This window comes from Trematomus bernacchii, unplaced genomic scaffold (genome assembly GCF_902827165.1).
Source record: "Trematomus bernacchii unplaced genomic scaffold, fTreBer1.1, whole genome shotgun sequence".
Classification (NCBI taxonomy): domain Eukaryota; kingdom Metazoa; phylum Chordata; class Actinopteri; order Perciformes; family Nototheniidae; genus Trematomus; species Trematomus bernacchii.
Window position 1 is genome coordinate 817,075 of NW_022987620.1, and position 24,598 is coordinate 841,672.

General features: G+C 38.6%; 2 protein-coding genes across 5 annotated transcripts in view; one reads left to right on the plus strand and one right to left on the minus strand.

Moving 5' to 3' along the window:
- itfg1 (integrin alpha FG-GAP repeat containing 1) overlaps positions 1-17,758 on the minus strand; it is a 175,013-nt gene extending 157,255 nt beyond the window's left edge. The window contains exons 1-6 of the mRNA XM_034132737.1: positions 17,551-17,758; positions 17,172-17,256; positions 16,848-16,981; positions 14,959-15,016; positions 13,444-13,518; positions 13,228-13,322 (exon numbers count right to left, since the gene is read on the minus strand). Of these exons, the coding sequence (XP_033988628.1) occupies positions 13,228-13,322; positions 13,444-13,518; positions 14,959-15,016; positions 16,848-16,981; positions 17,172-17,256; positions 17,551-17,728 (625 nt within the window). The 5' untranslated portion in view covers positions 17,729-17,758. The remainder of the gene's footprint in view (positions 1-13,227; positions 13,323-13,443; positions 13,519-14,958; positions 15,017-16,847; positions 16,982-17,171; positions 17,257-17,550) is intronic.
- A 532-nt stretch (positions 17,759-18,290) lies between these two features.
- phkb (phosphorylase kinase, beta) overlaps positions 18,291-24,598 on the plus strand; it is a 155,487-nt gene continuing 149,179 nt past the window's right edge. For 2 of the 4 annotated variants that reach the window (XM_034132730.1, XM_034132727.1), the window contains exons 1-2: positions 18,294-18,367; positions 23,771-23,857. In XM_034132730.1, the coding sequence (XP_033988621.1) occupies positions 18,304-18,367; positions 23,771-23,857 (151 nt within the window). In that variant the 5' untranslated portion in view covers positions 18,294-18,303. Of the gene's footprint in view, positions 18,368-21,583; positions 21,603-21,851; positions 21,946-23,770; positions 23,858-24,598 lie in introns of those variants that run through there. The other 2 variants (XM_034132728.1, XM_034132729.1) reach the window with 2 other exon arrangements.

The following is a 24,598-nucleotide window of genomic DNA, read 5'->3' on the forward strand; positions in this document are numbered from 1 at the left end:
TTGATTTAATGTGTATTGGGTTTTTCAACCTTGTTTCTCAGAATGTAAAGTAAAATGCACAATGTCAGAGTGTCCCTTATAGGGGTGTGAGAGGTAAAGTTGTGGTGTTGGAGACAAATCTTAACTGGCCACCTTCACTGATATGTGGCCCTGTCCCTCTGCTAGCAAGAAACCATCGAACTGTGAAACGAGCTTTTCCAAACTTGCCCAAAGCCCACAAAGACGATTTACTATAGTGTCAAGAGAAGGAGCAGGAGAAAAAAAAAAAGAACATTTGTACTGCTACCTTGTCCGATGAGAGAGAAAAGTCAGGGTAAGCTGTTGCATCACACACACTTTACTTCTTAATGCAGTGAAATGAGATAAATGACTCAAAGCGGATCAGACCAGGGAAATATTCACTTAGGAGATGATTTTCTTTTTAGACTTATTTTTCCTAGAAGCTATGACATGATTGGCTTGACTTTAAATAGAGAATTCATTATATCTAACATTATGGTGCCAACACAAGTGATTTTTTAATCATTATACACATATAAACAAATATATGCAACTTCAAAACGGCAACTACACAAACAAAATTGCACGATTAAATTACATTTAACTCTCGCAATTAATCTGGAACCTTTCCAATTAATCTGGAAAACTCAATGCTAATTAATCACATTCAATTTGACCCAAAGTTCTTCCCATCATTCCAGCATAGATGTTTGCTTGGCAGTGAAATGGCAAAGAAAGCAAAGATATTAGCACAAGGTACATGTACTGCACTGACTTGAGACCATACCTCGGTGTATCAGCACACCTAATCCATGACAAATGGCAACTGCACTGGTTCTTTAGTGAATACGGACGAATAGGCATTATGTCAAACCATTTTGTCAAACCATTTTGTCAAACCATGCGTCAGTTTCCTGAAGTTGGAGTGGGAGATAGTGGACAAGGTCACTACTGAAGGAATACATGTGCCCACAGTATGATTACTACCATACGTATACATATGCCCTGTGTAGCGCACTCTATACAGAGGGGGGTCACAGCCGCTCTACCTGACATTTGCTTTGAGGATGCTTTTGATAAGTGTCAGTAAACTGTCGCACTTAATGGCAATATTTATGAATACGTGTTATAATAAAGTTAAAAAAACCTCTGATTTATCTTACCAGTTTCTCTATTACAACATCCCAAGTGTATTTGCACATAAACCCCCCCTCAAATGACAAGGAAATACTGGTGTTTTATAATTGGGATGAATCATGATTAACGCAATTACATTTTTTTAATTGATTGAAAACACTAATTATTACATGTTACTTAGCTGATGCTGAATGCAAGTTACCTACACTTCAATACCGTAGATTACACGTCTAAGCAATTTGGGGTTTGCTATCTTGCCTAAGGACACTGCGACAAGTTGACTGCAGTGACTTGGATTGAGCCGCTGACCCTCTTGTTTGTAAATCAGTATTAGTCCCATTATAATCTGCTGTAATACTGCTCACACAAACACGTAGAGGAACATCTATAAACTGTACCTCACACCCTGATGTTAGTTCTGACACAGTCGCATTAACACCCTCCCTAAAACACACTCGGCTTACACACAGAGACACACTTGGATAAAATGCAGAATCCAGGCCAGGAACAAAGTGAAAAGCTCTGCAGGGTAAATCCGTCTCTAAGCCAATATGTGGCCTTAACTCCACACTGTGACTTCCGCCCAGATCTATCAAAACAGCTCATTCACAAACATGGCAAAACACACCAGCGTAGAATGGAGCATTGCTATTCCCGGAGGAAATAATCTCCTAAAACCATTACAGGGAACAACGTAGGTGCAGTAGCTACGGGGAGGATTATGGCCGAAACCCTCTCATACACACACTCTATTTTGCTCACTTTCTTTATGCTGAACATGTTTGTGTGTGTAAATAGAAGCTGCTCGACGGAACTACTGTAACAAGCATGGTAAAGCTTATTTCACAAACTGGAACGAAGTGTGTTTGTGTGTGTGTATACAGGACGTGCATCAGTGTAGTGTGCCAACATCAAGAGAAAGTGCATTGTATATTAAATACTGTATGCATGTCTATCTGTGTAAACTAATTACATGTACGGAGGGCACATTACATATGAGGCTTGTTGAAAAAACACTTGTTTGTGCACAAGAATACACAAAACAGATATAAACGTTATATACTCGAGATTCGGAAGACCACTGTTTTTGGCTCGAGTAAAGACATAAGAATGGCGAGTGCTGGTGGTCTTGAAGTCTGAGGTATATGGCAAGAAATGACCATGTGACCTTAAAAGAAACTAGAACCTTCAAACCATCTTTTCCTGTCATTTAGTAGTGCTGCACTAACTTAAAGGTCCCATGTCATGGCCATTTCTACTGATCATAATTCCATTGTTGAGGTCTACTAGAATATATTTACATTGTTCAATGTTCCAAACTCACATTGGTTTCTCATACAGCATCTCTGTATAGTACGTGTATTCACTCTGTCCTACACGGCTTGTTGGAGCTCCTGCCCCCCCCCCTCCCTGTGAGCCCACTGTGCTCTGATTGGTCAGCTCGCCCACTCTGTTCTGATGAGTCTACCACCGTTACAGCGGAACATCAGTGATTATGTGTTACAATGGCGTTAGCAACCAGGAAATGACTCCAGTAAGGACAAACAGATGAGAATGCTGCGTGGGGCCTGGGTGCCGTGTTGGCGAGACGTTGCACGGCTCGCTGCTGCGAGGAGCGGACAGTGTGAGCTGGGTTCATTTCCTGCTTGCTGCGTGGGCTCTGCGAGACATCGCGAATGGACGCGGGAAGGGGGGGGATGCTGAGGGGGCTGCAGCACCCCCATCTGCGAGGCTCCATTAGCTATATATATACACTATATTTGTAACACAATATTAGAGGGATTGATCATTTTTGCATCATAAAGTTCCTTATCAGTGACTAATATAATACAATGATCATGATGTGATTTTATTAATAGAATCTGCAAAAATGTGGTTTGTTAAGTTTGTATAAAACTATTTGAAGGCTGGTAATCAGGTGCTGATGAGCTGGTGAGGGGGCCCACTTTGAATGTTGAGCTTACGAACTACAACCAACCACTCCTTATTTGATATGTATTTCAAATGTCTGTCCTTGTGCATACACAGTTTGTTTTGAATCTTGCCCCTGAGGCACGTGCCATGTTTTATTTTAGTTCTGAAATCATTTAATTAAAGTCTACTTTATCAATGATTTAAATAAATAGCTTCTTCTTACTGGTAATGATCCACAGATAAATAAGGATTTTTTTAAATAACTATCTTTGTCTCTGAACACCTCTGTTACATTTAATCCAAACAATCTCTATCGCATCATGTTTCTCATCACATCCACACGTGTCTACCTGTATTGTAATTAAAATGAGGAGCCCAAGGTGATACTTTGGCAAAAGTCGTTAAAAAGAAGATGATGGGACACAGCTGTTGCCCCCGGTTACCAGGTGTTTTGGATGAAGACATTGGTAAGACTGGCAGAAGGGAGTTATTAGCGGTGAGAGGAGTTTACATTTATCTAATTGTGTTATATGGAACTGGGTGAACATTGTTTTCAATGCAACCGTCTAAAATCATCTGTTGATTTGCGAAACTGTAGAAATATTAATTATATACGTTATTCGTAAGATTTCTGTGGTTATTTTGTCTCTGTCCTCAGCTGCTTGTATAACACATTTTAACCTCACCATGCAAAGTTGTGCCTTGATAATGGAAAACAACCATCCAATAAAAACTGCAGATGTAGCAGATATTATACATCATTCTATAAAAGGTATAGGCTGACGGGAATGGCAATAGAGTGGTGCAGTGACGCGTCCTAAAACCCGGAAGTAAGCTGCACATGGGTTCCCTCCGGTTCCCTCAACAAAAAAGCAATGCAATTTCTCCATAGGATTTTGGAAAATAGCTGGAAATAAGGTCTGTGGTTGACACACATTTAAGAGACGGATCACGTTTTGTTCAGCCGCATAATATCCACATGTCTACCCTACTTTTATAATTTTCTAATCGTAAATCTAATCGCCAGAAGCAAAATGCTAACGTTATGCTATAAATGAACTACAGCAGGGTCGCTGCTTCAACGTCATGCCAACTTAAGATCCATATTCAAAAATACAGATTCAAAATTGTACAAGTTGAAGCTTTTGTTTGAACAGTTTGCAAGAGCGCAGGTATTTGCTTTCAAGAAGAACAGGGCAAACTAACTTAGCGGGAGTGTTTACGTGTTCGGTGTAATGACGTACAACGTCCTCGACAACTTCTGTAGTCCTATTCAGCCACTTGTTAACAACCATCGTTTTTCACTGCTGATTTAATGTCGAAGAACAAAACGTGATCCATCTCTTCAATTTGTGTCAACCACAGACCTTATTTCCAGCTATTTTCCAAAATCCTATGGAGAAATTGCATTGACTCTGAGTCGAGGGAACCGGTAGTGGTAAAATGCTAACTCACTTCCAGGTTTTAGGACTCGTCACTGCACCACTCTATTGTTCCCGGTATTAGGACATAAACTGAAGTACTGGAATACAACCTCTGGGGACATCAAAAATCTGGATATGTTTTGAGCCAATCCATCTTCTAGATATATTTTACTGGATATATGGTACAAATGTGTAACTGTTGGTAATGCTACAGGAACTATCAGAGGATTGCCAAGGTCAGTATGATACATTCTCTAAGGTCCATTTCTGTACAAAATATCACCGCAATCTATCAAATAGTTGTTGATAAAAATGTTTTAATTTGGACCAAAGTCGTGGGCATACCAACTGATATTGTCACCGATACAGTCATTCCCCTAGTCTGGCTTTTTTTGTATGTTTGATAGTTTGCCTGTGTATGCACACGTTGGTAGTGCAGGTTGGCTTCCATTTACAAATACCTCAGTGTAGGTTGTTGTAAATTTAGCAGAATTGACTCGCATCAATATTCAGAGCTGCCCTTTGTACACGTCCATGTACAGTTTTCTTCTTGACAAGTGAATATATTTTGGGAGAGGACATGGGGTATGCATCATACCCTCAGGCTTTGGTCACAGTGGTGTGCAAATCAAAGAGGAAATGTTCTGCCTCATTTATTCCCTCTATTCATTTCTCTGCGTTAACCAAAATAAATACGCCGTCTCTTTAGCCCGTTTGTCGCCGTGCCAGCTTTCCTGGAGGCGGAAATGCTACAATCGATATCCCTCAAAGGACTGGCGCATTGCACCAGGCGCTCCTGAAATGCCTGTGAGCTCACTCCAAATATTTATGAAATGGGTAAATGAGAATGTGAAGAACAGCACTGAATGCCACTGACATGTTAATGAAGATGTAGGCTGAATGTAGCAGTTGGTTTCAGGGGTTTCAAACTGTGATATCTTGCACTCAGTTTTGGTAGATAAGACATGTGAAGACTATAAAGAGAAAGTTGTTTAGATATTTGAAAAAGCCTGAACCAATGTTTAGTTTTGGACTTCTATCAGCACTAAATCAGCTTTTTCCTCCACAAAAGGCTTGCCCAAGTGGTTTACTTAGTGAAGATAGGAACACTTTACTTTTCATTTGTTTATAATTGTTTGTTGGTCTGAATAATTCTAGAAATCAGACAACCCAACAGTTAATCACCTAACATAAGGAGACAGGTGGAGGTGGGATTGGCGCACCAGAATAGGCACATGCCCATTACCAGGAAAGGTCAAGGAAAGGTCAAGGAAAGTCAAAGGAAAGGCACAGGGCAAGACTACGTATAACTATTGTCATTATACTGTTGGATTATTAGAATAAATTGCCTGCAATTTGGATGATTTCCTTGCATAAAATAAGCTATCTGGTGCCTCAGCTGCAGTTTTATTTTGGACAATTTTATCTTTTTATGATATTGCCGCTAAAATATAGTTAATCCCACAAGACAGATGTTATCATTGACGTCCGTTTGTTTTTTTGTGAGAGCTGCACAGGTGTCTAATAAAGTTATTTCATCAAGACTTTCAGTGCATCCATGCTTTTGGGCAGTGAATCAGTCTGACGCTGCTTTTTCTTTTGGTCATTGTGTTGTTATATTCATTTTGATGGTCACATTTCATGTAATAAAGCTCAGAAATAGTTTTTTTCATTAGAGTTTACTAGATAAAAAGAACAGAAAATATGCTTTATTCTCAGTTTACCTATAGAGACAAATGTAAGTAAAAAGACAAGTAATAAGGAAACACACTGCTATTGTTATACTATTATGATCTCAAATTATTCTCATCACTGTGAATCCCTCTCTCTGTAATAGTATGCTGATTACCAAAATATCTATTATAAATTCCTCCCTCTGCCATCCAAATCTCAACTGAATCGCTGTATAATCAATTCTTCTTCTTGGCCACCCTTGTTAGGTGGCAAATCTGTTCTCTTACCCCCACCACCAACAGATTATTAGTCAGGCAATCAACAAGCCACTTTGACACGGAGCTGCTTTAATTGGATGCTGCACAGAGTATTACCATGCCCGTTGCCTAGCAATGGTGGATCCTTATGCCAGTATTGCTGTCTTTGTGCATGTTTTTCTTTCCCAACAAAAATGGAATCTATAATTACTTTCCAATTACTACCTCTTCCCTCAAACAAGTTCCCATCATGCTCCTGAAAGCTTTCTGCCCAGCGGTGCTCTTTCTGAATTGACATGATATGATATGGCCCCTGCGGGTTACCATGATCTAAAACTGGAGATATGATGTGGGAGAATACTGGGTACCATTCAGCGATAAGGACGTCTCCTGCGGCCATTTGGCTTTGATGATAACAGGCACTTTGGGGGCTATTGAAACACCTGCACACATCAACAATGTATTGTATACATTGGTAACTTCGGGCTGCCCTGCTAAAGCCGTTTTACTGGCTAATTAGTTGTCACTGTGTTGAGAATAACCAGAACAACTATGCCTACAGAGCCATCTCAAATGCTTAATGATGCTTTGCTTTTAAAAATATACCAATATAAACACAACCTTTTCCGTGGCAACACTATTTGTAATAAATATTAAACCACCTTTATGTAACTTGGCCAACATTCTGAAGACACTCTTTACTTTTCTAGAGAAAAATCCCATTGGAACAGCGCCATGTAAACGTCTCTTCAGTGATATTTGTCCTGACCGTTGTCCTGTTCTTCCTTACACTATTGCCTCCAGAGAAGTATGTATGTTATGACCAACGTACAAAAGTCACACCATTAGAAAATGGAAAAAAACGTCCTTAAGGCCCTCAATGTGTGAGGAAAGAGACAAAATAACTGGGAAACAAAAGAGCGTGAACACAAAGCTGTTATGAATGCGTTGCTGTTAGAGACACTGGCTGGAGGATGATGATAGTAACAAAAGAGATTACGAGCCATATGCAGTATGTCGTCGCCAGGTTGGTTGGCTCGAGAGTCCAATAAGCCGGCTAAATGAGGCCTTGACACTGGCCAGGAAACAATTCCAGACTTTACTTTTTTTCTTTGCTGGCAGTGCTGATGTAGTGAGGCCAGCCAATACACTACCATGGGATTGTTTACAGCAATGACATTGGACTGAGATTGGAGTCGTGACACGGCCCCGAAACAGCCCTCATCCTCTTTGGACGTCGCCAACAAAATACCTTATGGCGCGTTTCCACTACACGGCCTCGCTCGGCCCCGCTCGGTATGGCTAGGCCTCGTTAGGACTGGCTCACTTTATGGCGCATTTACATTACAGTTTAGGAACTGGGGCAGTATCCATAGTAACGCAGTGTAGGCGGAGCTGTGACGTCATCTTCAATGAGAACCCCAGAAAAACAACACAGCCGTTAGCTGTTAGCACTCAGAGCTCACAGCTCCTCATATCTGTTCAGAAACTAGACAAAAGTTAAACAAGTACACACCACAGACTGCCTGTGTCATGGTGAATACAGTCGCTGCTTTATTTATGTCTGTATAGGCCGTTGTTGTGAGTGTGGACGGTCGGAGCATATACTGCGTTAGCTTAGCCAATCTCCATTTAGAAAACACGCATTTTAAAAGGTTTTTCGCCTGCCGTCTGTCTGCAGACTTGTCAAAGCATTAATTCATGGTTTTTACTAACCGGTATCAGTATGTTGTTACTTCAGCATCATTTTGAAACGTGTATTACAATTAAATCACGGTCAAATATGTCCATCTTGTTGTAGTTGTAGCCCCCTTGCCAGCGATGCTCTCTCTAGTTTAGCATACTCAGCCCGACTCAGCCTCGTTGTCTCTGGCCCTAGACCCGCGATTTTATGAGGCCAGAAAAACTGTGAATTAGGACCCGCCGGCCGGTACTAGGCCAAGTGGAAACGCAACCAAAGACGGGCCGCTGACGTCACAGCCCTCTTAAACCGTGCTCCGCGCTGTAGTGGAAACGCGCCATTACTGTATTACTGTACTGGTGGGTGAGAGAGGGGACACCTAGGACTTCTCATTGTAAAACAAACGTGCAAAATACTGATAGGAAACCTCTATCCCTCCATTATAAACAGCTTTTTCTTTTTTCTTGTGATTGACTGTTTACATTTGTAATTCTAGTTAGTTTCTTCCCTCCCATGTTTATGCAAGTTGCATTTCCAAGGGTTTCACTCTTATTCCCCACAGTAAGGGTTAACTCTGCGTGTCTTAATTAAGATGAATGTGCATATATTCCCTCATTTTATACTCATTCATATGAAACAATTTGAAAGCATTATGTGGCCGGAGGTGACTTCTGCTAAAACGTTAACAAAGAGTGATAAGAAACCATGGGTAATTCCAAATACACATGATGAGTAAAGTATGATAGAAAGTATGATAGAAAGAGCCTCGCTGAATTTTGTTGTGAACAGTTACAACTTCATGAATAAAATGTTCTTTACAACGGGCAGTCAAATGAGTAAAATGACCCCTTAAAGTGCTATACATTTACAATTCATCATTTACCCATTCACACCGCATTCATACAGAGTTCAAGGAAGCTAACTGTCACACACCAAGGATACATCGACATGTTCACTGCAGGAGCTGGAATCGAACTCACAGCCTTCCGATTGAAAGCCACAGTCGCCCATCCAATGCAATATATTAAACCTGCCCTGCAGCGAGTGTAAGCTTTAACATGCTATTTTTATTGAATGGTTCCAATTTGGGTTGGATGATCATTTTTATTTTCATAGCATCTTATCATGGCCAACAGGAGGCTGCATGGCTCAGCGAGCTTTGAAATAATCTTATCTTTAAGCTTTCTATAAGCATATATACATTTAGCGTTAAGTGAATAAATATTAAAAAGTTCGGCACAAGTCTATTTCTAATACCAGGCCTATAGCCAGATTATTAAGGTTGTGTTAAAACATTAGAAGCCTTATTGACTGTGGCTAGCATATTTGTTCTATAATGAAGACAATATGAATCTTTAAAAACATGAATGATAGTTGAATAGCTACCAACCTAAATGTAGCTCAAACTGGCCATCCATTGAGACCCAGATTGTCTTTAAGACTCACTTTCTCCCCATCTAAGTCCCACTGATGCTCCTGCCAGTCCTGCTTAGAGGAGCAGGTGGTCACAGCAGACAGTGAGCTGAGCCACGCTGAAGACTCACCCACTGCCTTGCTCACCCCCCTCCCACCCTTTATCTTTCCTTCCATCCATTTCTATCAAACCATTCATCCCTCCATTCATCCTCTCCGACACAGCTTTATTTCTCCATCACTTCCTGCTTGCGTCTGCCTCCATCTGCATGCCCCCATAGAGTGGCAGCCAAAGACTCTGACATCCACCAGATGTACAGTGAGTTTTTCCCCCACTGCTTCTCCTACTCACGCTCTGTTGTTCCTGCATCACATTCACCCGCAGCGAACTGAACGCAGCTGAACACACTTAATGAGGATTTAATGATCACCGTCCTTGTGTGTTTGTTTGTGTGAGTGTGTGTGGGGTGTGTATACATGTGTGGGGGATAGGAAGTAAAAAGGGACTTCCGACACGGACTGACAGGCATCGTGCAGGCCATCACTCTGACGGCTGAGCATATTTCCTGAGCAGTAGAAACCAATGATACCCCAACACAATCCATTCTCTATGAATCTGGATTTATTTAACCCTCTGATGTCGAATTACTGGCGGCCCCAGTTTAGGACACTGATATGTAATGCAAGTTTGTCAGAAAGAAAGCTAAAGATAGCTCAAAATGTATGCAAAAAGAGAAAACGGGCGAGGCCATATTGACATGGGTACCTTAACCTCTCACTGCAAGTGGAATGAAAATGGCTTCTGTGGATTCCAACAAGTCCCCCCTTTACAAACATGCTCATTTATGCTAATCCCCTGCAGTTAGGGAAAACAATCATGCAATTTTTAGCAAGCAGTGTTATTTTTTATCATACCAAATAGGGTGCATTTGAATGTTTTGTTGTTTTTTGTGGAGTCTCTGAACACTCTTATAATGTCATACATTGGGTATGACCGGTAAACTGAGACTTTTGGATTCAGAGAGCCCAATTGTACTCCACATGTATTAATCCTTATTTTTGATTTAAACTAGACTATAGAACATTTAGAATTCAATCAACTAGATAGTAGAATCTTCCAAATGTCAAAAGTATTTGATGTTTTCAAATGTAACACCAAATCTGTGTCTCATATTGAGGTGTCAAACCAAAAAGTTCTGAAACAACTTTTAAGACACCGCATGTTCAAAGTTCTTACACCCACAAACCTTTACATTTCAATTAGGTGTATAACGAATACATAATATATATTTGAGATTTATGACAAGAACAACTTGTCACGCGGTGCTGTTGTGCATCTCAAATGAATTGTAGCATTCATTGATGATCTCCCTCTAATGATCCACTGTCCCCAAAGAGACAAAGTGTGGGTCTCTAGGTTTAAGTCTGTCAATTTAAATTGGAAGTTTATTGACTTTCTCCTAATCCCTAAACAAATTAGATATGAATTAAAATCTGCTCTAGTTAAACTGTGACAGCCCTGGGAATTAAACCACGGAGCACAAAAAGCTACCTGCAGTGAGTATGACACGACCAAATCCTCTCTGCTTACCTTAAACACGAGGATTAGTTTCCAGAGGGGAGAGATCCGTCTATAAGTCTAAATGACAGCGCCACACTCAGTGGGCAGAAGGACAGGAGTGAGATGCTGTAGAACAAGAGCGGGGTGATTTCCCCATTCACTGGTGAAGAAAATGGCTTTTCTGTTCTCTCTTAGTCAACTTGAAAATTGGGGGCATTAACTGTATGTCTTGTCTGGGTAATCTTTGTGCAATGCCAAACGATCTCAACCATTCCCATATACGCACTTAAGAAACATAATAGAAACACACAGAGTTCATACAGTATATTGAGTTTTTTTAAATAAATAAACTGTAAGTTGTAGGTCTCAATTAAGAAGAGTACGAAAATGTTTGAGCTTACACATTATATAAATAAATGAATCGAAGTTGTGAACTAAAGAGTGCTTGGACAGGAAATTGTTTAAAAAAATATATAATTTACACAAGTTTTTTGTATGTTTATTTTTTCAACAAACTGTCAAGTTTTTTACTATTCAAATTACCATTATTTTAATTCAGCAAGTAACAAATACTGAGCCCTTACTATATACACCATTGTTTATGGTCTGCATGTGGGAAATACAAATAGGAAGTAAGCAGGGTCTGTCCCCTAGAGTTAATAAAAGAGGCCCTATTATGCTTATTGGGGTTTCCCATTCCTGTAGTGTTATATAGCTTTTAGTTCATGGAAATGGTCTGCAAAGGCTCAAATCCGGAGGTTCCCTCCAGAGGGAGTTTCTCCCCCACACACTGCATTGGACTCCTTTGTTTACTTCCATAACGTTATGACATCACTATATAACACTCACGCTTCTATTGGCTAACGCTACAACACATTGTACGTGATAGACTATGGGGCAGGAAATCTCTAAGCGGTTGACCAATCACAACAGTCAGCCAGCTAACCAATCAGAGCAGACTGGGCTCTGGTTTCAGACAGAGGGTGAAAAGAGGTGCTGCAGCACAGGCAGTATGAGAACAATAAAGTGACAAAAAGGACAGATAAACAAGCTTGTTTAGAATGAAACTTTGATCTTCGAGTGTGAAATTACCTCTAGTTTAATTCTCTAGGTGATTCCCCCTTCTCTTCCGTAACGACTAGCAGGTAATAACTGCTGTTAAAGGTTTAGACAATAAAAAAGAAACCTGTGTGACAATTTTCTGACCTGAAAATGCATATATTTGCTAATACTAATATGTCATGGGTGTTACTGAAGAACATTAGCATTTGACATTTGTTAAAGGAGAGGTGTCATGCTTTTCCGGTTATTACCCGTCCCCTTGTGTGTTATGAAGGCTTTTATGCATGTAAACGGTGTGCAGAGTCAAAACCCTCAAAGTACACCCTGTAGCGAGTAAAACTCTAACACAGAAAATACCTCCCCAAAACGCCTCGTTGGAGATACGTCACTGCCCATTTGAGTCTTCCATTTCGTTCCGGGTACGGCATGATGTCAAGCCGTACCCGGAACGAAATGGACCAATCCCGAAGAGCCGTTACGTTACGTCCGCGGAGCCGTTACGTTAAGCCCCCGCTGATTGGTCCAAATTGACCGATCCACGGACTTCCTCACACACACATCTGTGTGCAGGGAGCAGGCAGCTCAGCTGATTTCTCCTCCCTGGCTGCAGGCTGATAACAGACAGTTGGGATCGCGGCGAAATTCTCTCTGCAGACCCATTCTCACAGCGTTTATCAACCTTTTTCTTACTCAATATCAAGCCACACTTATTGTTTTTACTTCGGCTGTGACTTTGTGTGTGCTCAGGATGAGTTTGTCTGTGTTTCGCAATGTATCCTAAACAAGGAAACAACACCTCCACGGAGCTCAGCGCGATTCACAACGTCCCGACCAATCAGAGCACACTGTGCTCACAGGGAGGGTGGGGGCTGGAGCTATTGGAGCTACAACGAGCCGTTAAAGGCAGAGAGTGAAATTCAGTGAATACACGTAGTTTACAGAGATGCTGTATGAGAAACCAATGTGAGTTTGGAAAAATGCACAGTATAAATCTATTCTAGTATACCTCAACAATGGAATTATGATCAGTGGAAATGGCCATGACACCTCTCCTTTAAGACATTGCTTTAAAAACGGGTATCCATTTTTAAATCATTGACTCACCGGCAGTTAAGTCCTTGTTGAGGTCGATGAACGCGTTCGAGTGAGGGATGCGCATGTTGACAGCTAAACTCAAAGCATTCCTCCACACTGGAATCCTGAAGCACAGGAAAACCAAGAGGCAACAGCAGGATGTCAAATCTAATATATTTTAATATATGAGAGTCTTAGGAATAAATAAGGATTTCAAAATAATAATTTTGAGAATGATTTAACTACCTGTTCGTGACGTAGCATACTTCGGTGACGGTGCTTGTGACTCCAAAAATGTCTGGGATCATGTCCCCATTGAAGCTGTGGGAAGAATTTGACATAAATAAATAAAACATAGATAAAACATACTCGGGATAACAGTTTATTAGACATATACTGTGTATGCTTGTTGGCAATGTTGGAGAGGTGTAGCTCCATCTCTATGGTCACTTTTGAAACGGTTTAATACATAAGGGGGCCAGAAAACATCAGTAGTTTTATCTCATTTTAAACACAATTGGTATATTCAACTTTAAGTCCAGCAATGCACTTTAATTACATTACATTACATGTTACTTGTTAGACGCTTTTATCCAAAGCGACTTACATACTCCAGTGTTTCCCATACATTGATTTATTTGTGGCGGGCCGCCACAATTAAATATCGTCCGCCACAAATGGATCTCATAAAAAATGATTTTAAATAATTGTATTTATTTATTTTATTTTTATTTTGGTGGTATAATGGATAGTGAGGTGGGCTGATGATCGGAAGGTTGCGAGTTCAAATCCCGCCTGGAACACCACTACTAGTGTGCTCTTGAGTAAGGCACTGAGCCCTCAGTTACTCCAGGGAGAATGTCCCTGTAATTGGTCATTGTAAGTCGCTTTGGAATAAGGCGTCTGCTAAATGCCTAAATTGTAAATTATATTTTTGGGAGAATAAACCCCACAGATCCTCAACTCCGGTGTGTCTCACTCATTAACAACGCAACACAGAGTAACAAAAACATTGTCCGCTAGCCATGAACTCGCATGTATTTTCTTATTTGAGGGGGTAGGTTAAGGGGCCTTTGGCTTTTCTTGCCGGGGGGGGGGGGGGGGGGGGGGGGGGGGAAACACTGTACTCGATACTGTGGGAAATCCCCACAGGAGCAATTTGGGGTGAAGTGTCTTGCCCAGGGACACAGCGACATGCTGAGTGCAGTGGGGTTTGAACCGGGATCCGAACACCGACGCACTAACCACTGCGCCCCTTGTAATTGTCAGATAATTACAATTTTTATTATATTATGGGCAACTTTCTCAAAAAATATCATTTTACAATAATTTAAATTTACAACAAAGGAAGTACAATATGAAAATTACAAATTAAATTAAGATTAAAATATCATAAAATGTTATATAAAACCACCAATATAGTTTATCTTCAGCTTTCTAACAAACCGTACAAAATATTTGTATTACTGAACTCTTAAAGCAGACAATGCAGTGTAGCGTATTTTTAACATCCAGCATTCATTTTCTTAAGAACTATTTTTGTAACGTAGCTTTCAATGATTTTGGTTTACATTTGATTTCACAAGTGTATCAAGTACTGTTTTGTAACTGTTAAGAACCTCATCGAAGAAAAGATAATTCATCATTTTGAACAAATATTTGTGAATTTACATTGAATTATTTCTACTTCAAACATGCAAACTAAACATAAGTTTATCAAAAAGCAGAATGTATGTTAACACCATTCAGACTGATACTTACTCCATAACAAGAGGTTGGTCTGTAAAGGTCTTGTTCAGCATGATCCACCCACTCATATCTGCAGAAGATGAACAACAGATTCTGAGTAATGCTTAGTCTGACAAAAACATAACAAATATACATTTATATAAATAAAAATAAACATGGATTTTGGCACAACAAAAATATTAAGATGTGCTTTTCTTGTACAGCCTGTCCTCCAGTGAGAAGGAACCTAAACATTGAGGTGGTAAACAAATATTTACATCTATATACATTACATTTCTATGTATATAAACATCAATCTGCATGTCACTTTGGTACTGACATATTTGTGAAATTAACACAACTAGAGATTTGTTTTCCCTGTATAAAGTTTGCCCTTATTGTACTTATAATGTTTTTTTGATCCAGTCATGGAGGGAGTTTTCAAATCTTATACTTGAGTAAAAGTCCTAAAACCTAATTGAACATTTCCAAGTAAAAGTCCTGCATTGAACATGTAACTTTGGCGAAACTATACAAGTATTACCAGGAACATATTTAAATATTAAATGTACCCAATGCATAATAAAAAAAAAAATTAAACACGTTTTTAATGATTTAAAATGATAAAGCAGCAAATCCACATTAGAGAGACTTTAACCATATCCTTTTTGGAAATAAAATGACCAAAATGATTATCAAATCAGTTGCCAATAATTTTTCGGAAAACTAATAAACGGTTGGGTAGCTCAAACCATGACATAACATTATATGTTATAAGCACTTTGTATGTTTTCTATGTAAATTAATATGATTAAGTGACTTATTAAGTGACTCAAACTCTAGAATATTTACCTTTTACTGTAAATTTAGTAGAGTAAAAATGTGAAAGTGCCACACAATGAAACATCTAAATATTAAGAATTTTAAGAGAAAGTTTATAAGTTATACCAGGAACATGTACTTCCAATATTAAAGGTTAAGGTTAAAAAAAAAATGGACTTAAATTACTACAAAATAATAAGCAAATTAGTTTTTCAGACGACTTATAAAGTGTTGGGTAGTTAAATGTATGTATAAGTTCTTTATCTTTTTTGTAGGTAAAATATAAATTTGAAAAGTGACTAAAGCTGTCAAATAAATGTAAAAAGTACAATATTTATCTCTCAATTGTAGTGGAATAGAAGTAGAAAATGCCAGGAAAATAAATACTTATAATTTATACTTAAAGGTAGGGTAGGTAAGTTTGAGAAACCGGCTCGAGATCGCTAGAATTTGAAAATACACAACCGGAGAAAATCTGCCACTTCCGTATAGAGCCCCTCCTCCAACACACAAGAACGCGCACATGACCAATGAGGGCACGAGATAAGTTTGTGCACAGATGGAAGGCTGACAGGCAGGTAGGCCATCCAGTTATTTTAGCCGGGCCGGCTAAAATGATTGGTCGTGCTTTTTACAGTATTACGGCTTCCACAGATGACATTTTTTTATGGATTTTTTGTCAAAGCACTTAAGATATTCATTGCTATCGGGATGTTAAGAGCATTCCATGGAATATAACAAAAAGTGTATCTCGAGCCGGTTTCTCAAACTTACCTACCCTACCTTTAAGAACATTTATTGAGTGAATGTACTAAGTAATATTAGAGTCATGTTCTTTTTTCCATAGCGTATATTCTCACCTGTTGCATGAAAGCACAGGTGGAGCTAATTACGTTAACGATGGCCCCACTGTCCATCAATTAGTGATCGAATTAATCACACCTGTGGCAAGTCTAACTGTTAAATAGTACTCTATTCTAATGTTCTGTTCATTGTCCCACTGATCATTTGTACCCAACAGGAAAGTGAATGCCAGAGTACAAAATAACCATTGGCAGAAAAGTCAGCCTAATCTTTCCTAAGTGTTGGCATTAGTGTACCTAATGTCTGGTTGTTTCCCCAGAAGATGAAAACAGTGGTGTGCTTGGAATTCTGGATCTGAGTTGTAAGCAGGACATCCATCTGAGAGTCTCCATCGTAGTCCCCAGGAACCACACCGGTGATGATGGTATCCCTGAACAAGAAGAGGGTCCATTAAGATGAGAGCAAAATAGCTATTCCCTCTTAAAAGCTAAACAATACCACCCTGACATTTAAGTTATTACGTCAGTATTCAGAGAAAGGTATTTAGAACATGATATATTACAAATAAGGTGTAAATGGGACATATTCAAACCAAAATAGTAACGAAAGTGACATATTACCTTGGGAAAATTTCCTTTTTGATGTGAATTTTGGGCTTGAAGTAGGGTATTTTCGAATCAGCCTGGAATATCACCACTTCCGTCTCTGAAAAAGTCAACATGGATACAAATTACAGCCAATTTCATCTCCACTGAAATCATTCATTCGTTGTTTTTTAATATAAAGAAATTGTTAGCATAAACCATATTTAAGGCACACTGTATAAGAAACCTTTACGGAATAATAGTGGTTAGTTTTACAGTTGTATTAATGTATTTAGAAATGTCCTTAACTACAATTTGCAGTGCATATGAATAAAACATTGTACATAATTTGGCACAATGGTTAATAAGCTAACAAGACAGACATAAACGTGACGTTACTAAAGCATTCACATACGTGCTCTGATGATGAACATGTCTGTCTGTTTATCCGCGTAAAAATCTCCAAAAGCTGCCACTGTCCCATAGTTTTCGGCAGCAAAAAGGTCGGCCGTTACATCCTGTAGAGCAAATGTCTTGTATTGTCCCAGAAAAAGTAACAAACATGCCAAAATATTGCATTTTAATTTCCACATCCTTGTTCGAGGCAGGGGCAGCTCCTCACAACAACACGGACTGTAATACGGCACGTTGTTTTACGGCAGAGTGAAATTGCAGTTTGAATTGAAAAAATGGCGAGTCAAATTGATAATATTTTTGAATATTTTGATATATGCTGTGCTATCTTTATTTTTGTTATAAAGAGGTGGAAATAATGCACTGTTTTAAGGGTAAATATTACAATTTCACAGCTTCCTTGTTCACGTCAGTGTCGTGCTCAGGTTATTTTGACAGTTCATAGCATGGGTTCATTGCTCAGTCAAGTTAAAGGGAGTTAGCCAGAGCTAAGTCGGAAGTGAAGGGAGTTTAACTTCAGAATAAATACAAATATTTAGCTAACAAGTAAGTTAAGCGAATATATTATAACAGACACATGATTGATATTTATGAATATGATGTGACACATTTTACTGTAATATAGTGTCGAATTAAGACATTATTATGTCAACTTTTTACATTTCTTTCGTTCGTGAGCCTCATCGCCTCTGTTTTATTTTGAAGGACGACACCGGAAATCCTTTAAGTTTCGTGCGAATTTCACAGTGTAAACATGGCGAGCCTTGCAGATGTCGGCTGGAAACTCTTGGAATTTAAAGCCCGATCAAAAAGATCAGGTCAGACTTCTTATTTTTGCATGACAGCGTGCAGCGTCACACACCCGTTTGCTTCTGTTGTGCAAGTGCTTTGTGTGAGTCAGCTTGTAAATTCACCGTACACGGGGTTTAAATGGAGTTGATCTGGCCATTTAAATTGTCCAATGCAGTGACGGTGCAAGCATGAAAGGTCAGAGGTGTACATGTGAAACACTCAGGAGCTATTTTAGGAGATCGTTACATCTCCCCCATAGTTAACTGTACTGTGTGTGTTGCATGAGGTGTAAGGCCTGTTGACAGCCTGTGCTATCCTTGCATGGTAGTCCTGGCACTGGAAAAGTAATCCCGTATAAAAAAAAGGGGTGGAACAAGTACTTAGATCGTTTACTGAAGCAGAAGTACTCTGGTACAAGTAAAAGTACTGTATTCAATTATGTCACTTAAGTTGAATAGTCATATCACCCTAAACCAGTGTTTCTCAAAGTGGGGGGCGCGAGAGACCAGGAGGAAAAATGGTTATGAAAAAATAAAATAAAATAAATAATCATAATTTAGAAAATGATTGATTCGAAAATAATATGATACAGTACAGTACAAGTACGTCTGGGTCTCTGTGTTTCATTCAAGCCCGGCTCTGTGTGTGTGTGTGGGACGAGCCATTTTGTGTGCGAGCGAGAGAGAGAGAGCGCACCAGTACCGGAGATCGTTGTTGTTAGCTTCTGGTGCTAGCGAGCTACGCTAACGGATATAAGGAGCTTTTTCCAAAACAAGGTGGAGGAGAGTCCTCTCCTGTCAGACTGAGAGGCTCAGTGAACTAAAGGACTCTCTGGGTGTTTAGATAGTTAACTTTAGTCTAAGTTATCTCAGTGGGTCTCAAACGGTTTGGTCACGATTAATGTAAACAATTATTTCCGAGGCACACGTTTATATGATCATTATAGTTATAAAAAAATAAGAGAATAAATGAAAAACAGGTATGAAATACTATATGACAGTAAAAAAAGAATAAAGTTTAAAAGGGGAGTGATTTGTAAAATATCCATAAAGAAATAGTAAATCTGTTTACAGTTCTGTTTCATATGGGTGTTGAGAGGTATCCATAGATCTCTTCATTTTGCCCTCAAAGTGCACCAGATTGATGCTTTTAACTTCAATATTTAAAAAACAAATCTTCCCGGGGAAGCATGCCCCCGGACCCCCCTAGAGGATGTGAGGTCCACACCTATAAAAATAGCACTTTACCCCTGCTTACACCTATATGCCGTGAGCTGATTATCGAGCCTTCATTGTAACAGTCGCAGGTGTACTGTGTATTTGCGTGGGGATTGTTGCAGTAGAAGATTAAACTGTAGCGACCGGTACATTAATAGGAAACCCTAAATGTTTGAGCACCCTCTATGAAATGTAAAGCTACCCCACAGCACCTCCAAAATAAATCTCTGGCGCCGCCACTGAGCCTGCAACCCCGTTTTGAAGAAATGTGCAGTGCAAAACAGGCTCATTGCAGCCACTAATGATAAGACACACTTTTTCGCCAAATTTCAGCATTTTCTTTCTTTTCATTTTTTTGCACAGATTGCAAAGTGGCAAAGTATTATAACTTATTGTTCTAGCAAAGGGATTGCACAATTATATTATGTTTTTTTTTTTTTTTACCACACAGACTTATGGAGCATTGTTATATTATCAATGTTCTAGCAAAGTGATTTTTAATTTTTTTTTAATGGAATGCTCACGTTCATATTGATGTATTTTAATAAATGTTAACTTGGCCCATTACGTGACTATTTGTGTTGGGGGGGCCCCGACTTTTTTTTTTCTCCAAAGAGGGGCCTGACAGAAAAAGTTTGAGAACCACTGCCCTACACATTGACTTGAAGTACCACAAAAGGAGTTATCATATGCATAATGTGCCATATCAGAATAATACTTTATTCAAATTATTGATGCCTTAATGTGTACATTGCTCTAATTTTGCAGCTGTTAAATATGGGCTTTAGTTGTTATAGGCGCACTGCCGGCTTATGATTTTACCCAGGGATTGATAACGTTGAATGTTTATCTAAACTAATGCATCATCATTTATTTGTTGGTTATATTTTGTAATCTGAATCTGCAAAGTGACTAAAGTGATCAAGTAAATGTAAAATAAAGTACAATACTTTCCTTTGAAATGTATTGCAGTAAAAGTTTAAATTAGCATAGAATAAAAACTCACAAGGCCTGCACATTTGTACTAGCGTATTATATCACTTGAGTAAATTACAAAGTACTTTCTACCACTGGGTTAAACCGAGCGTTTTTATACAATGCAAGGACAAAAATATAATAACTGTTGTGTATCCCAAAAAACATTGTTTTCAGTGATTCAACTGAGGAAAGTTGACTAGTACTTATACTATCATGATTAAATCTGTCTTTGGTGTTCTAATGAAAGATTTCACAACATTGTACCTCCATGAATCATGTCATAATCACTACTTTTTTATTAATTAAATTAATTAAAAACATGTAATGAGGTGCTTCCATCATTCCAGTATTCATATCATTCTGATAACATTTTTGAGTTAATGTTACAGGGAGAATAATCACTCAATTGCTGTCCTAATTTATCTGTGTAGTTATTGCGGAGGCCGGCTGGGGCAAACGTGCTACAACGGCCCACAACAGTTACATTAGAAGAATGGCACAAACTAAGCAAATATAAACACAAAAGTACCAAAACACTTGCAAACAAAGAAACATATTCACCAACTTGACAACACGTGCCCGGCATTTAGGAAACATTCACCAACTTGATGAAACATGCGCAGCGTTGACTAAAAATGCTGCTTTAACGAAACTGCAAATACAAAGACGCTGCAAGAAGCTCAAAACATAACGGAAACCAGGAGACACTAAAGAGTGATGCACACAGCTGGGACCGTAGCACTTGTTGAAGTTCAAGGATTATAAAGTTGGCCAACTGTCAATGGTCCCAGCTGTGTTCATCACTTTTTAGTGTCCCCTGGTTTTGGTTGTGTTCTGACCATTTTGCAGTGTTTTTTTGTATTTGTGGCGTTTTGTATTTGCAGCGTTTCATTTATGCAGCACTTTAGTAGACGCTTGCGTATGTTTCATCAAGTTGGTGTATGTTTTCTAAATTCTGCCATGTGTTTCAAGTTGGTGAAAATGTTTTTTCCATTTGAATGTGTTGTGGTACATTTGTGATTTTATATTTGCATCGTTTTTGAAAGTGCAGCACGTTTCTCCTAAGGTAAGTGTTTTGTACCGCTGTAGCGCATTTGCACCTGTTGGCCACCGTAAATCTTCAGAATTTAGTAGTAGTTTCTCATGACTCTGTCTCTCAAGGGTTAAAATAACTTTCATTCCCAGGCAAATTCAACACATTGTAATTCCTTGCATGTTGTCCATGATCATCATCACTGGGTGTAATTCTTTGTTGATTTGTGTATGTCTTGTATCTAACTCTGTGCTACTAACTCCTTCCTGTGAATTGCTGTAGATTTGTGATTTAGCTGAGAGAGACCATTGGCCTTAATTGCACCTTTTGAGAATGGCTGCAAATGCCCGGACACATCGGAAAGTACAAATACTCGGTAAGTAGTGTCAAAGTCTCTGAGGAACACAATGCAGAGTCAGCCACACACAAGGCAGCAGAGGACAAGGGTAAAGATTACAAATAAATGATTGTAAACACATGCTGAAAAAAAAAGTGTATGGTAAATGTTATTCTTTTTCTTTTCATTTGCTGGTATAGTTTTATTAGTTCAGCCTCTATACAGTATGACTTTGTTCAATACCTTATTTACCTAAATTATATATATTTTTCAAACTCGCGTATCATAATGTGTGTAGTTCTTTCACAGTAAGATTGTTGTACTTTAACCAAAAACAATGTAATTGGATAACTCACAGGAAAGATATTATTATTTGTTCCTGCCTTCCTGCTTCAAATAACTTTGTTTGTCACTTAACTGTATATAAAGTCTTTATATTGAATTAGTTGCATTAAAAAAATTATATAAAAAAGTATCCCAAGAAAACATTTTTGTTTTGACCAGATATGGGAAAGTTATTGGACTGTAGGTCAAAAAAACCTATTTAAACAAAAAATCATATCCAAAATGTTTGCAAAGTATTACTTACTGAAAATCTTTGTAATATATTAAACATTTTAAATTCTCTTTTCAAAACTATTTTAAAAATGGACTTCTTTGACTGATATGAATTTGTTCTGATCTTTGTTTTAGTAAATACAAATAAATTAGATATTGGCTTATCTTAGGTTTAAAAGTCATATTTTGTTGAAGTTGACAAATGTATTTTGATACAGTCTTCCATATTGGTAACTTTATTTACTGATATGAGGTAACCAGCCATGTGGAGAGTAATTATATTTTAATCTTAAGAAAACACATTCACACGCTCGATTTCTCTTTTGCTGTTGGCAAATTTGATGTGGTGTTACATTACACATAATTTGTGTCTTATGTTGGTTTAGCAATATAATAATCTTCTTGTTCCTCCACAGTAAACATGACAGACCCAGAAGTGACACCATAACATTTACATTATTAATGAAGTCATAAAGCACACTGCATGGATTACAGTGTAAAAGGTCTGCATCACTGAAGTCCATCTAGGATTGTTTCAAACTACATTACCAACACTATACACATTTGTCTGATCTTTTGTTAGAAATTACAATCGGAATTATTGGACTGCCTCTATGCTCTTTTAAAGTGTTATCTTTAAAAGGAGATGGATTGGCTTTGTCCCCAGCAACTTTTAAGCTGATGAAGATTATGCTAATTTCAGCTTGAATGTGAATTTTTCAGTACCTGTGGTATTGACCCAAGGTCGAACCCATTAAAATGCAAATCTCAGCAGAGGGAAAAGTGTCTGAAAATAGAGAAAGTCTAACAGATGGGGGTTTCCCTCAAACTCCAGCTCTCTCTCAGCTCAGAGCAGAATGTTAGGTGATATATGGTGGCAAGCCACAAACATTAACATTTGAATCTTGTGCGCCTGCAAATTGTTTTGTTTGCCGAGTTATTTGTAATGCATTGTGTTGCAGTGAAAGAAAGACTTTCTTGATGGCATGTGTGCATTGTTTTCTTTCTTTGTTTTCTCTGCTTTTTATTTTCTCTTAAACAAATTGAAAATAAGAGCATTTTATAAAACAATTAGGTATAGAAATTACATTTAATGAGAAATCGTCTACCTCCTCTTTTGATTTTCCTGCAGTTTAGTCATTCAGGAATATTATTGGTGAACATCGGGAAGATAAATGATTGCGACTCATTCGTAATGTTTACTTTGAGGATAAATGCGACAGAATAGGCATACATTTTAAAATATATGCTATAGGTCAATATTTAAAGAGTTAAATGTGTGTGTAACAGATGTGTCCTTCCTCAGGTTCCATCTATGAACCCCTTAAGCTGTCCTTTCTGCAGCGTACGGATGAGCCCCTATGGGAGAAGCTGGACCGCTACTACAATGCTGGTATGTACACATATTTACTTTAAAACATAGTATGAGGCAGGTGTCAGATTAATTGGTCAATACAATTTCAGAAAATTGTAAAAAATGTCCATCCCAGTTTCTCAATATCCAAAGTCTTTAAATGTCTTGTGTTAGTCAGAAACCCAAAGATATTGACTTTAAAGGGGATCTATTTTATGCTCACTTTCAGGTCCATATTTGTACTTTGTGCCTCAACTGTGACATGTCTCCATGCTTTAGTGTGCCTCTTTTCACCCTCTGTCTGAAACCAGAGCCCAGTCTGCTCTGATTGGTTAGCTGGCCGGCTCTGTTTTGATTGGTCAACCGCTTAAAGATGTCCTGCCACTAAGACTATCTTGTACAATGTATTGGAGAACTAGCCAATAGAAATGCGAGAGTTACATCGTTATGTTACTTTGTTACGAAAGTAAACAAAGGGTGACAGAAGCATTGTGGGTGATCGGTGGGAGAGAAACTCCCTCTCATGGGAACTTTGGGATTTTAAGATTTGCAGACCATTTACATGCACAAAAACCAACATGTACTGTATGTCACATTTTTGAATGAGAAATTACTTGAAAGATTAAATGATTATCCCAGAAGTTAATGATTATTTTTCCATTCATCGACTTAAAGGTGGGGTAGGTAATTTTGGAGAAACCAGCTCGAGTGCGCTAGGATTTGAAAATACACAGCCGGAAAAAATCTGCCACTTCCTTACAGAGCCCCTCCTCCAACACA